General features: G+C 41.1%; 1 protein-coding gene across 1 annotated transcript in view; it reads right to left on the bottom strand.

Annotated features, from left to right (window-relative positions):
- Nucleotides 1-15,326, bottom strand: part of rbm20 (RNA binding motif protein 20) — a 62,066-nt gene that overhangs the window by 14,134 nt on the left and 32,606 nt on the right. The window contains exons 3-6 of the mRNA XM_071525068.1: nt 5,126-6,173; nt 4,318-4,382; nt 3,764-3,870; nt 2,674-2,774 (exon numbers count right to left, since the gene is read on the bottom strand). Of these exons, the coding sequence (XP_071381169.1) occupies nt 2,674-2,774; nt 3,764-3,870; nt 4,318-4,382; nt 5,126-6,173 (1,321 nt within the window). The remainder of the gene's footprint in view (nt 1-2,673; nt 2,775-3,763; nt 3,871-4,317; nt 4,383-5,125; nt 6,174-15,326) is intronic.

Raw genomic sequence — 15,326 nt, 5'->3', positions numbered from 1 at the left:
TATTGATGTTCATGTTAACTAAGGTATTAATTTAATTATTTAATAGTCATCTTTTTAAACTATTAAATAATGTATAAATTAATACCTTAGTTAACATGAACACCATTAGTAAATTACACATTAGTTAACTGTTAATTAAGGGTTAGTTCATGCTTATTAAGCATTAACTAACCCTTAACTTAGTGACCCTTATTGTAAAGTGTTACCCTGTTATTTGTGAATTGAATTGCAATTACTCTCTGTGAAATGCATCATTATGTACGAAAAAAGGAACTATATAAATAAAGTTTGAATGATTCATTGATTAGTTAATGATAACAATGATAAACTGTATCTGAACAGCACAAAGTGCTTTACAGAAAAAACAATAATAAACAAAACAGTAAATATCAAAAGAGTCACACATGAATTAAAAAATAATTAAAAACAATGTGTAAATACAGCAGGAATAAAATAAGTAACCAAAAAACAAACTACACGAAAGACATAAAAATGACCCATTTTAAGCGGTGAATCAGCATAAGCTCCTCAGGCGGGCCGTCCCACAGCCGAGGGGCTTGGTCCACAAAGGTCGATGAAAAGCTTTGCTCCACATGCAAAGTGAATCACGTCCACTGGCACGGTGTTATCAGACGGACGGCCTCAAAATAGTCTTCAAAACTGCTGCACCGCCTAAATAAGAATTCAGCAAAATGGGTGCCAGGACATCCCTTGATCATTTCTCCAGATTAACAGAATGAGCTGCGGGGGCAAGCTGTGAAGGCGACACTCTACACCTTGCTGAGTACAGCTAAAGCCAGACAGCATGGTAAGATGCACGCACACACACGCACACACACGCACACACACGCACACACACACACACACACACACACACAGGCACACACTGCCATGTTGTCACCCTCTCTGGGTCGCTGAGCTGGTCACACTCAGCTTGGAGTGAGATGACCGTGTGTCCAGACAAGGGCCAGTTGGTGCTTGTCAAGCAGTTTATCCTAGTGTGTGTGTGTGTGTGTGTGTGTGTGTCTGTGTACGTGCATGTATGTGTGCATGTGTGTTAATGCTGGCTGTTGAAAGCTGCTTGCAGGACACCAGTGTGGGCTTTCCTCTGGTTTGCCAGGGCTCGTTTTGGGCGCCTTTCTCCCCTCGCTCATCATCAGGTCTGTGGCGCTCTGAGGACCCGCCTCCGTGACAGACGCCCGTCAACAGCTGCTATTTTTCAACCCCAGTCGAGGGCCAACAATTTGGACAGGCGAACTGTCGGGGAGGGCAACAAGAAGTGACAGATATGCCCTTAGGAATACTCTAAATTAATTGTAGCCAAAGACGAAGCGGTGCGATTAGCATTTACCTTCGCTTCATTGCTGGGATCCCCCCCCCCACACACACATTCCTGTAATGGAAGATCTCGGTAAGCGGCACTGTCATCATAGAGTTAAGTCTAAGTGTCTTTGCAGATTGCGGGGCCTAGCTATTAAATAAACAAGACAACTAGCAGCAACAATATAGGAGGATATATGATATGTGAAACAAAGCTTACCACTGTCTATATGTAACTTGTGGTTTACTTTATGTTTTCTCCTGTCAGCTCTAGTGATGGAGGTTTACAGGCAATCATCACAATAAATAAAATGATAAACAGCTTAATAATTAATGGTTAATTGAGCTTCTGACCCCATGATAAAGGCAAGCTTCTGACCCCATGATAAAGGCAATATATATTCAATATTGCCCTGTCTGTTTGCCCTTAGCAGGATGCATCTGAAAATGCAAGCTTGCTCTCACTGTGTTCCCCCGCCTAAGTAAAGGCTCACTGACTGGATGAATCAATGAATTGATAAGGCAATGAATGTAATTATCAATAAAAAGGCTGATAAAGTAGTAAAAAAACAGCACCCCAAAAACACCAACTTGTATACTAATACACACACACACACACACACACAAACTGTGACCAATTCCTAAAATAATTCCGCAACTTCACACTGCTACACAACATCCTCCCATCCATACAGTCCCATCCATACAGTAGCAATTTTCCTATATATCCCCATTATACCACTCAATGAGTGTCCAGGGGTTGGTCAAAACTCAACACACATGTTTTCAAGCCAGCATTTAATGGCACAGTTTGCCAGGCTATCCGGTTCAATGGAAAAGAGTTGTCAAGCACAGACAAAGCCTGGTGTTGGGCCCCAGCAGCTGTCAACAGGGGGATCTGGGTCCATTCATTATGCTCTGACAAAACAACACTGGCACCTAATGCACTCTTTGCTGCCATTGAGCTCAAAAGTCTTTAATTATACAAGTAATATAAGCATCTGGGTGGCACTGGATGAGATACAGTAGAAAGAGGAGCGGCAGTGTAACACTAATTAGAGATAAAGAATATCAGTCTAAATGTAGTTTGCTATGCTCTAACTCTGCTCTAAAAATGCCCTAATGAAAATCAGCCAATTCCCTCCAAAAATATTATTGATGCGAGTCAAATGTGAATCAAACATGTAAAAGCTTACTGTCATGCATTTGTATGCAGCGAGGTACATTACGTCCTGGGATGAAACAGCTGTTTATAATATCAATAGCGTTCTTTATAACCTGTCAAAAAATATGATTTATATCCACAGGGAAAACGCTAATCCTCCCGAGCAAAAAGCCAAACATTTGTCTGACCTTTGACCCTGGCTGGTGCGAGGTAAATCCAGCGCCTGACACAGGATAAGTCTTCATGGCTGCAGCTGGCAAGTATGACGCATTGGCTCCTGAGGACACATCTACGAAAACAATGAGAAATTCAGGTTTAAAATTGGCCACAGAGAGTAGACAAAATGTGGGAAACATCATGAGGCCTTATTCTGGGGAAAAACACTGATATGTTCTTTTCAAGTGTTGCAATCAATCAATACTTAAATAAGAGTACAAAGCAACAAAACAACTATTTTCATTTGTTTGTTGGTCTATTTTTATTAGCTTTTTGTTTCTTTATGACTTGGATACCACAATAAAGGCTTGACTGCACAGTTAGAAGAGAAGGGCTCAAAACATTGTGCACACATGTTGAGAAGTGTGGTGTTACTCTATATATGATCTGAATCTCCTTTCAGATATGTTTTGTAAAAAAACTAAATTTTGGGAAAGTTTGAAAACTTGGTGCAGGTGGTGCCTCAAATACAACATCCGTACACTAAATGAAGGTTTATTTTACAGTCTCTGCACTGTGTTTTCTAAATTTGCAATCAATTGGATGTAATTATAATAATGTTGTGGCTTCAGGATTTCTCTAAAATGGCACAAGGTGTTGTGGAAGAGTGGGTTAGTATGCTCTACTTGGAAGCTAAAAATGATAGCTGTGCCTGCTTCAAATGTTACAGTTATTCTTCACCCCATTTTCTAAACACTGAATATTGTTTTGAAGGAGGAAGGATCAACACCTATTTCTGTTTGTTCACCCCAGAAGCTGCTGTGAAAGGAAGTCAGAAGTCAGTCAGCTGTTACAATCCTGAAACTGTGGATCGTGATGCACATATTATGTGCATCACGATCCACAGTTTCAGGATTCATTCCCTTGCTCTTGCCCTTGAGTCATTTCAAACTTCATACGCCGTGTCAGGTTGTAAGAACATGTTCCCCCTTACCCTCTAGCAACTCTAAAAATACTCCCTGACCGCTATCACTCTGTTTCACATATTCCCGCTATCAAAAAACAACATTGTAACATCGTCAGCAAACGGGGACATCGGAGGTGACGGATGGGCTGCCCTACCTTGACTTGCGGCAGAGTAGACCATGGAGTTACTTCCCGCGGCGTTCAGTCCGTCAGACGGCCCGCTGACAGCGTAGTGAACAGCTCCAGCCGCTACCACCGCCGGGCTGCAACGACCATAGGAGGCTGATTTTAGCTGCCTCTGCTCACTCATATCTTGTGACAGAGCTCATATTCATAGAAACATTAAGACAGCTGTATACGGAGCAAGGAAAAGTAAAATCAAATGCCTCCGAGACTCAAGAGGGATGTTTACTTTGGATTTAAAGCCATTAGGTACAGCGCTGAAACACAGGATCAAATTCACATTCAAGCGCAGCCGGTAAGAGACGGATAAACTTATCAAAACAAGGTCAAGGATAATCATAAAAGGAAAAATTCAGACTGAGAACTGCCTGAAAACCAAAGCAAAATCTGATTAACCAGTATAAAGCCGTGTGTTACATTTATCTTTAGCTGTCGTTCAAGCAAGATCATCCTGGAAGAGCAAATTTTGCGATCACAACGCACTTTAAACCGCTGTCCCATGAATTTTAGAGCCACTCGTAACTCACCCCTCGTTTGCGTACAACGATCGGTTCTGCAGGTGTAGCTTTCCCTTCACGTGCTGGTCCCAGTCCTGAAAACACACACAAACACAGACACACACACACATACACAGACACACACACACACACACACACCGTCCAAACATAGACTCAGTCAGCTTGGACACACTTGGAGCTCACTGCATGTCCTCCCTTGATCTTCCTGACATACCCCTTGTATAAGCTCACGGCTGGGAGAAATTAAAGAGACAACAACTTGGATTAGGGAGCGTCTGCTCCTGGAGTCACAGTGTGTTGTTACTGAACATCAGTTTTCAGTCTGAGATGCACATTTTCACACCCAAAGCCAGGGCAGGACAACAAAGACCTCTATTACCACCACATGATGCTTTATTGATGTTAGAACAAACTATTTGGGGATTAGTTTGGATACTTGCTCAATTCTTTATGGTCTGTTTTTTGAGGCTTGGGCTGGATGGAGAAATCTTTAAATAGTAACTAAACACCAAACCCAAATGTAAACCTTGACATCTAAAGGTAAAAAGCATGCTACTCAAATTGCCATCTGCTATTGGCTGATCTTTGGTGCCCAGTGATGTCACCACTCGTTGTACTCGATAGACTTTACACAGATTTGGGTTTGGTGTTTCGTGACTCTTTAACTGTTCTTGTAGTGGGATTTTGTTTAGTTTCAGCTGTTAAACTGACCCAGTATTTACTCTACAACAACTTTGTTTAAAAGTTCAACAACTTCTCCCCACAGGAAGAGACATGCATTTGCTTCCTGTACAGACATTCTGGTCAGCTGACCCACCTTGAGGTTGTAGACCTTCTTGTCGCAGATGGTGCACTGGTGTGGCAGGTGGGAGGGGGTGACAGCGTGGTAGTCATTGACCTGGTGGGGCTGAAGGGTCATGGAGCCTGCTGACAGGGTTTCCTCACTCCCCTGCAGGGGCTGGTAGCCCACAAACCCCTGCGTGCCTCCTGAACCAAAAGAGGAGACCCCACCGCCGGGATTGAACTTGGGGTCAGAGGTCGGTTCCTCGGGGTTATACAGCTCCGCTCTGGTACGAACTGGTTGCCCAGCTGCTGTCCACACAGTAGCAGCATTAGAAACCATATCCACCTTTCCAGTGTGACTCAGGTTAGCCGGGCCTTTCCATTGCTCCTTATGGCCAGCTGTAAACGCATTCATGTTCTGTTCATTGACACCAAATCCATGTTGCCCCTGCATATCCTGCCCATAGAAATCTCTCTGAAAACCAACATTGTTCGTGTTTTTAGCCTGAGTGTTTATCGATGCGTACTGTCCATCCCCAGCTTTGGTTGATGCTGCAGACGTCGCTCCGAGGAAGCTGTACTGAAGACGCCTGTCAGTATCTGAAGGATAGGCGGAGCCTGCCTTTTTGCCATACTCTCCTCCCTGTTGGCCCACTGCGCCCCCCCCTCCATAATGGTTCAGCCTCACGTTCCCTGGGTTCTGGTTGAAGCCCCCACCCACCAGGGTCCCCAGGGCTGAATTTGGAGAGGGGAAACCCAGGGCGCCTGAGGGGAAGGCGCCCTGTGGGTTCCCGACCATGGCCGAAGTCCGGAGCTGGTTGAACAGGGGCTGGGACATGGCCACATTGGACAGGACCTGATTGAGGACCGTGGCAGCAGTAGCTGCGTTGCCCCCCACGGTGCCCTGGGCCAGTTTGAGGCGATGGAGGGTGAGCTGCGCCTGGAGCTGAGCGAGCTGGAGGCTGGCGGGGGTCAGGAGGAGCTGCTGGTTCTGCTGCTGCTGCCCAGCCTGCACAGCGCCGCCGGGCAGCTGGCCGCCCACCGAGAGTCCCTTCTTATCGGCGCTGTCCGCCGCACCGATACTGTAAACAAACACACAAGAAAAGGCTTAGGATTCATCAAGGAAAAATCCACCATCAGATACTCTGACACCGTTAGACATCGGCAAATTGTGATGCATTCGACGAGTTAAGTATTGTAATTTAGGTTTTTGGTGAACCCACTTTCCCTCAGCCTGCCTCGTCTACTTCAGTTAGTGATTTCCTATGTTTCCCATAATGACTTTCTACAGCCCCCCGACAAGGGGCCTTGAACTTGTTGCTTTCAATCAAAGGTGGGTGTATAAATATAGCATGCTAGCCAACTAGTTTGTGAACATTGGGGCGTGTCTATGATTGTAGCCACGCCCCTTACTACATTGCATTCTGGTCTATTGGGGCTACCAGTGGAGAAATCAGTATCTCTGCCACTTGTACAATGGATCTCTCCCTGTATGATTGTTTAACGTCGGAACAAAATGGTGATTCTAGGAAGAAGTCCTTGCTCTCTGACTCTGCTCTGACTTGCTCTTTGACTCTGACTTCCACAACCTGACTTTTACCGCTGATGTTTTAAATAGCTAAAACATCAATGATGCGCAGAAATGCAAGGTATATCACCAAGTTATTTTGCAACAGTGTTTTAGGGTGGATTTTCAGTAAGAAATGTTGGCTCTTCTGTCTTTTGCAGAAATTTCTGAAGCTGTTCAAACAACACCAAGTGCGAGATTTGCCTCATCATAGTTTTGAGTCTTATGTAGTGAGAAGAGAAAAGGACATGCGTACATGCTTCAATTAGCTGGACAGAACAGGCTTCAAATATCAAGAGGTTACCAGAGCAGCTCAAGTGTGTGTTTTTCTGCCTCTATACTGTCCATGACGTGACAGCAGCTTCCAGCAGCACAAGCTGCTGTAATAGAACCACACAGAACCACATACCCTGCAGCCGCTGTGACCCTGTTTGACTCGCCTGTCCTTTTGATTTCTGATGAATGCCCTCACATGCTGTCTAAACTTAGTCTGCTCAACTATTAATCACATCATCCATGTTAAGCACCTGACACGGCCACTGCCCCTCCCGCCCCTCCGAAGGGCCGAGAGACCGATTGGATTAGATGTGGTGAAATCCCAACTTGCTCTAGACGCAGATTTGTCAAACATGATGTTCTGCACACATGACTGGGATACTGAACCACTGGCATTATGGGTATTTCTGAACATGGTATACATTGATCCCCCCCTGAAACCTTGTACTGGAAATGTGGAGAGGGGTTACAACTTCAATGGTCACCGTTGCCCCGTCGCGAATATGGAAAGTTCTTCAGACATTTACAAATATGAATTTGTGCAACTGAATCTTATGGAGGATTATCACCTCCTGGTCTGTGTTCCTACTGGCTTCAGGAGTTGTGATATGGTCTTACGATGACATTGCCACATCATAAAGTCATCATATCATAGCCATCACTCATGTTCCTGACACTGAGCTAATAACTAGAGCGCTGGAGACATGCGGTCCTGAAATCTCACTCCTAAGGTAGAAACTGAAGGCTTCAGAGGAAGATCTATACGTTTGTTTTGTGTTTTCAGATGATTTATGTTTCCAAATGTCATTGTCTAAAGACTGTCAGTTACAGTGTTGTGTTCATTCATAAGTTGGTTGTGTAACTTCAACTCACACCCCAAATAATTTGGAATCAAATTTGGACAAATTACAATAATTAATCTAAATCTTTAAACTATCAGAGGAAAAAAAATGAATACACAAAAGGCAATTCAGAGAGAACTGATCACTGATTCCTTGTCCATAGACCCACATCATGCCTATCGTGACTATCACACACAGTTGCTTGCTGACATACACATTACTTTGCTTATGGCATACCAGTTTCACTTTCTAACCACATACCACATGTCATGATTTATTACTGGCATAGCAAAGTTGAGCTCTGAGTCCTATGGCCAGTAGCGGCTTTCCTGAAGACCTACGGCTGTGTTTTGGTCAGATGGTTTTAGAAGGTTTACAGTGTAACGTGGGGCTAAACTATGAATTAATTGAATTACATGAATTACATGAAAAGTAATCAATTCATAATTCCAGCATAGACTGGCTGACTGGCTGCTCATTCTTCAAGTCCTACCATATGGCCTACAAGCTGTAAAAACAGAAAAAAGTGCTTTTACAAAACAAACCAAATGTCATCTTCCCTCTGCTACATGAGATCAAAGTTCCAATAATATCACAATAATGTCTCTGTACCAGTCCCAGAAGACAAACAACACATACCAGACGGTACTGTTTATGATCTGCCACTCACCAAAGGGATAAAAAAGTACTGCTGACAAATGAGGACAACCTGCACAGCATAACATTAGTGTTAACTTTGTCAGTGTAAAATAATAACGAAAAATATTTATCAGCAAACAGACACAAAGCTTCCAAAACACAATATATCCATCAGACTATCCAGTCTGCAAACCAGCACCTTAAAGGATAAGGTCGGTGTTTTTTAATGCATTGCTTACCGTCAACAAATCCTATGAAAATAACAAAATCAACAATGCTTTTGCTCTTCTCCCGTTACTTTCTGACTTCCCACTTTCCATTTTTAGCCGTCAGCCCGGAAGTCATTGGCTCCAATTGTAAGTTAAAAACCTTAAAAAATACAGCTCACAAAGACATAGTTTCATATCACGAAAAGTCAGGCTGTTGTAGTTATTACCAAATCAAATTCAAATGGGAACAAATTCTTCATTGCGCCAGGGACTATTTTCGGTGCTACGGAACAACTTTCCTGAGATGGCAAACGTGTTTACAGTCGGCTTATTAAGTTGTTTGAGGAAAAAGTCGGCCGGCCCGGTGCATCGCGACAATGAAATATGTTGCCCAGAGCAGCAGCATGGCTCTCTGACGTGTTTTTAATAGTTTTTTTAATACAATGGAGTTCTATGGCTGCTGGGACATGGCTTCATTGGGCACCGGCTACATGGACGAGACTTGTTGGCAAAACAAAATTATTGTTGATTTTGTTATTTTCATAGGATTTGTTGACGGTAAGCAATGCATTAAAAAACACCAGCCTTATCCTTTAAGTTACCTTCTATTTTTTCACCATGAATTTCAAATAACAATGATTAGATGAAAGTATTTTTTAATTTTTCTTCAAGAAATGTTTTGACATGAAGATTTAAATTTACATGAACATTCAAGAAGAAGAAGCTGCTGTTGTACATAAAGTTGTATTTCCTAAAGTTCTTCCATTTAAAGAGAAAGCAGAAACACATATGCTCCATGTTTCACCGTATCATCTTTCACCATATCACTCTCAAAATCCTGATTTCACACACAGTACGGTCCCATTCTGACACAGACACACTGACACATTTGTTGACTAAACCTAATAAAAACTACACTGACACATTTGTTGACTAAACCTAATAAAAACTAACGATGGATTCAATGGCCAAAATATAACTACATCTAATTGCCACTTATATACTGCACTTATATACACTTATATACTCACATGCCACAGTTTAAGTGGGTACGACATGTAATTATGGCATTTAACTAATTTTGGACACCTGACAGTTTCCCTGCCGGTTGTAGACACTCTTAACTGAACAAGCATGCTGATGGAGAGATAAACTTACACCTCTCCAGCTTATGACTCAAAGCTATAAATACTGGAGTCGCCCTCTGCCATCCTGACACACAGTGCCCTTAATAGACCGATATGCCTCCTGGGCAGCTGGCTCAGAGCGACAGATACTTCAGGCCAACCTTGTGATGCAGATATTGAATAGATCTAGGAGTCAAGTGAATTGCAATCAGGTGTGCTAGGGTTGTGTTAAAAAGGTTAAAACAGGAGATGCCCTAGATAGAGAGGGATGAAAAGAGCTAAACCCTCACTCTGGGTGTGGTGAAACACCAAAGGTGGAGGTAACCAGTAAGAGAATACCAGTAAATGAAGTAAAAACTCTTTGAAACAACAAATTAAGCATTTAAAACTTTTTTGGAGGGGGGTGGGGGGTGGGTGTCAATCATTCATTTATATTATTTTACATTAAAATCTAAAAATGTAAAAAAAAAACAAAATCAAATTGAACAGGAGTGGCAGAATATAGTTAACTATATATACAGTCAGATAGCCTAGCCTGGTTAGCATATAGCCTCTATGCAGCAGGCTAGCTAACACAACCACAAATCAGCTAATATTTGAATAAGGCTACATACATTAGATTCTTGATTGTGGCAAATGACAAATTGAAGAGGTGAATCATACAGAAATCGGGCAAAACTGAAAAGTCATCAAATATACAAATTACTTGCTGATGAAAAAGTGTTGTTTGGTCTCTGAATCCAGGTAGAGACTAGAGTAGCAGAGTGTATCTTGTGTTGTTGTCTTACAGTTTCATTGGGAATACACACAGCTTTATTTTGGATTTTATTCATTACAATTAAGTCCATTGTTTATCTAGTAACTGAGTGAACCATGGGACTTATTTTCAGGAATATTTGCTAGTTTACAGAATAGCTGCAGGGAAGCTAATGGTTTGGCTTTCAGAGTAGAAAAAATCAAATGGTGTAATAATGGACTGCGTCATTACTGTTCAACTTGCTTTTCTCAAGGTATCTCCATTGTAAAATAATGTAAAGTGAGTGGGAGTGGCATATCCCTTTAACTATAAAAGAGCAGACACTAGCCTACTCTCTCCTTCGGTGCACCCAAAAACACAACTGATTTCTTAAACTATGTGGCAAATACTAAATATCAGATTTAACAAGCCTGCTGGGTATTCCAGAGCGCTAAAGCGTATAAACACATATTATTTTCAGTCGCCGTGTGCACACACCCGTTCTCACATCTCAGAGAATAACTGTTGAAAACATGAACCAAGATCGCATGACATTTGCTATCTGTTTTCCCAATATTAACGCCGGTGCAGCTTTCATCTGCTGCTCCTCCAGACCTCCTGCTCCTCCTATATGGCCATAAAAAGCCTCTCACGCACAGAGCCACGTCACGGCCGAGCCTGTAGGCCAACACACAGTATACTTAGCTCAGTCTCAGGAATAGCAGGCCGTTTAAAAACTCACACGCACATAAACACATTTGCGAATCTTAAAGCCACAAGGTATATTCCTGTTTTGTTTCACATACAACATAATAACAAAGCATAAAATATCAGACTCAATAAAATAAAATAAAAACATGTAGCATTTGTCTAGGTACAGTATATATAATTACGAACATCAAATTTAAATGAGTAGTAGGGAAAGCTGTGAATATATGTGATTTGTAAGCTATTTGTAGTGTTGACCAGTGTTGATCAGAGTGCTGTATATGTGGATCTGGCAGACTTACAGTAAGGCTGGGGCAACATGCTTGATATGCTGTGCTTTGATATGTTGTGAAGTTTTTCTTATATAGCAGATGGTAGCTGGGAAAGCACTAATAATAATAAGACTGATGTTATGTTCCCATTTTTGTGTATACGTTCCTTCAACATTGTGGTTAAAGATAAAGCCTCTAATAAAGATATATAAGCTATATACAGTTAAATGACATAACTTTTAAATACCCTGTAAATAAAAGGAAAAGTAAAGATTTTGGATAAAAAATAGTTGAAAACTGGTTGATTCGGCCAACAGCTACATATGTCAAAATTATGTCAAGGTTCTCTTACAAAAACATGTAATAAAATTTGATATATTTAATTTACCCAAACGCTTAGGAAAAGAGTTCATTGCTCTGGTTAAGCTAAATGTTACATTTTGATACTGCAAATGAAATATCACACCCGTGGCTGTAATAGATTGTAATTTTTTTTTTTATCAAAAAGTTTTGAAAGTTAAAAATGATATATTAGTCTGTATGTTGATGATGCATTAATGTGTACTAGTATGGTGAAAAGTTAACATTTTTTTAAAGGTGAATACAAACAATTAAAATATATTGAATATGTCCAAATACTAAAATTAATGTGAATTAAGGGTTAATACACTCTTAATTCAGCCTTATCACCATGTAATTTCACCATAATTCTGTTCATCGCCGCTCGGCGTCTCGTCTCACAGTCTAAAAACTCATTTGTCTGGATCACGGCTTTCACCAACTCTCCAACATACAGCTCCATTTCTGTGTGACAAATGGCTATAGGAAACCATAGGAGCACTATATGTTATCTGCCTGTCTCAAAACTAAATGGTTGACTCCATAGCTCATGATTCATGCTGTATTCTGTCTCTCTATATTGTTACGGCACAGTCCGTTACACCGCATGGCGGCCGCACACTGTAGACGAGCTGGAGCAGTCATGAAATGCAATTCATGGAAAAAACGACACATAACCCCATACATCTACAAAATACAAGTAATTAAATAAAGTTTATATTTAGAAAAAAAGACACATTTCTCAGTATTAAGCAGTTTCATAAGCCATGTCTTTAAAAAACTCCACAACAAACTAAATACTAAATATTACAATTAAATTTGAATGTTATCTACCAGCAACCTTAAAGAGCTCTTAATGACAAGTAGCACTCAGAGAAATGTAGTGTGATCCACTGCTGCTTCATTACATTTGACAAAAATATTTAACCAAATGAGTGCTGAAAACAAGTCATGTTTCATCCAGTGTAATGCATCAAATAAGATCTGACTGGGATTTAGTACTGTTTAAATGCGATTAGTAAAGTAAACATAGCACTCCATATTTCTGCATTTAATCACTGTAATTTACACTTGTCTTTATTATGACGTTTGGTATTCACGGACACATATAATGTGTTGCTATCATGTGATGAAAAATAGCATTTAACAACTTTTAAGATGGAGTCTCTGCTTCAGCTTGAACACAAAACATCTCTGAATACTGCAACCTTTCAGCTAATTCAAAAGTACAACATCAACACATGTAACTACTCTTCAAGAGCACACCCAACTTCATAAAGACATTGTGTCTTTAAGTTTAAGTTTAACATTTAAAGTTAAAGTTTAACCTTAAGTTATGATAACACTTTTAAGCAAATTACATCAAACATGTAGCCACTTTCCAGGCCAATTCTGGAGAATATCCACAGTTAGCTGTGAAGCAAGGTAATTTGCAAAGCCAAATTCTGGTCCACACTGTTCCCACACAATACCACACACACTTTCACAGAGATCAAAGACAGCTCCCTAGACACAACAACACGCCACATGGGCCCCATCAGTCCGCACAGCTCCACCAGAGGAAGCAACAAATTAGAGGAAGGATCCAAGTCGGGCCGGCGAGGGAATAATCCCCCGCTGAGGATCCAACACGACGTCCCACAAGACGTCCCACACCTACCCAACGTCCCAACGCACAGAGGGCTATCAATCACGCCTTTAATTGGATCTTCAGCACAACATTCACACCAGACAAGATTTACCTCCACGTACACGAGCCTCGCTAGTATCCAAAAGCGGGACCCGGAGGGATTAGGAGGAGCGCACAAACCTTGAAAGAGCGGCAGCAGGACGAGCGAGTTACACCTCTGACACTATACTCCACACTGCTCCTCTATAGTATGACCTCTGCCCAGTGGCTGAGGCTGAGGCACGCTGCCACCTCCCTCTACCCGCTAACATGACGGCTAACGCTAACACATGGACAGCAGCGTAACATCCCCGCTATAGTGTTGTTCCCCCCCTTGTGTGTGCTGCCCTGTGTTATTTACCACCAGACAGGCAGGGGAGACGTGAGTGATGAAATGTCACAAGTGGTTAGCATGTGTGTGTGCGTGGGGGTCGGGGGTCGGCCGACACACACTGAGGAAAGCATTTACGGGGAAAGAGGAGGCCTTCGGGTGCCGCCATGTCACCCAGGAGCTGTTGCGTGCGTTCACCCTGGTAGCAGTTTTGAGCCACATGAAGCTCGATCTGGAGTCAAAGAAGGAGAAACAGCAAAATGGCTGACAACTCCGAATTTAAGTCATTTTTCCATTCTGATTACTGATGTGGGAAATGAAATCAAATATTCTACCTTTGCCCTCATCTGGCATGTTCTTTAAAGGAGAATATATTTAGAGTTGTAGCCCATTTACCACTCTCTACATCTAGTTTACATTACTACAATCATTTTACAATGGATGCCGTATGTAATTAGATTTTTTTAACATTTACGTTTTTTTTGTTGTTTTCAAAATACAAACTTCACGGTGTCAAACCTAGCTTGAAATGAGCTGCTGTCTCGGCTAACAAAGACGTCCCAAAATAAGAAGACATGGATGTGATAATAAAGTTTGTAAGGCGACATGTTTTTGAGGGATTATTTCCTGGCATAGACTCATATTTCTCACGATTTGTGTCAGGTGATTGAGTGGAAGCAGAGCGTAACGCAAAGCAGCGCTGATATGAAAACACTCAACCCGGACACAATGATATACAGAAAATATATATACCGATAAAACAGAAACTTTAACAAAACCGAATTAAGGCTTCATGTTTACTGTGATAGTTATCTCGCTTGGTCAATTTTCTCAACTGTGGAGTCTGTTTTTTCATACTGTACAAAAATGAATGACAGCGAATGGCTTCTTCTGAAGGGAGGAAAATGAGCCTTGATATCTCCAACTACGCTGACTGTGTGCAGACTGCATCAGGAATACTGAAAAGGAGAGGGGAAACCTAGACGATTGGCGCAAACTTAAAAAAAACACTGGATTTATCCTTTAAAAGTTCACAACTAAACTTTACAATAAAAGATCAATGTGAAAAATCAATTAACTGCCAAAGTATCAAGTGTTAAGATTGGTTCGCAGGTTGTGCTTTTAATATTTCAAGGATACCAACATTTTTTAAATTTCAGTGACATCAATAAGCTGCTCTACATTTATTATATTTAATTAAGCCTATACATGTGTTTATAAATTATTTTTCTTTTGGATATTCAACAAATAAAACTATTACAAAGAGGGTTGTCTAATTTACCACTACAGAGAAAAGCATGGAATGTAATTTATTGTCTCTCAGGGTTAGGGTTAAAAGGGAATTTTAAGTTATAAGTTTTATTATTAAATGATTACATAATAAAATCAAGAAATAGTCCAAACATTAATCAAAACAGCAACCAAATTGAGCCAAATTTATAGAATTTTAACAAATGTTGATAGAAATGTTGAATAAATAAAACGTACTGAAATTAAACCACACTGATAATTTAACTTGC

This window comes from Centroberyx affinis, unplaced genomic scaffold (assembly GCF_046629955.1).
Source record: "Centroberyx affinis isolate AG114_WGS23_722 - 3 ecotype Tasmania unplaced genomic scaffold, CSIRO-AGI_Caff_v1 ptg001260l_1, whole genome shotgun sequence".
NCBI lineage: Eukaryota > Metazoa > Chordata > Actinopteri > Beryciformes > Berycidae > Centroberyx > Centroberyx affinis.
Note: the sequence above shows the minus strand (reverse complement) of the source record. Positions and strands in the feature narration are given on the sequence as shown.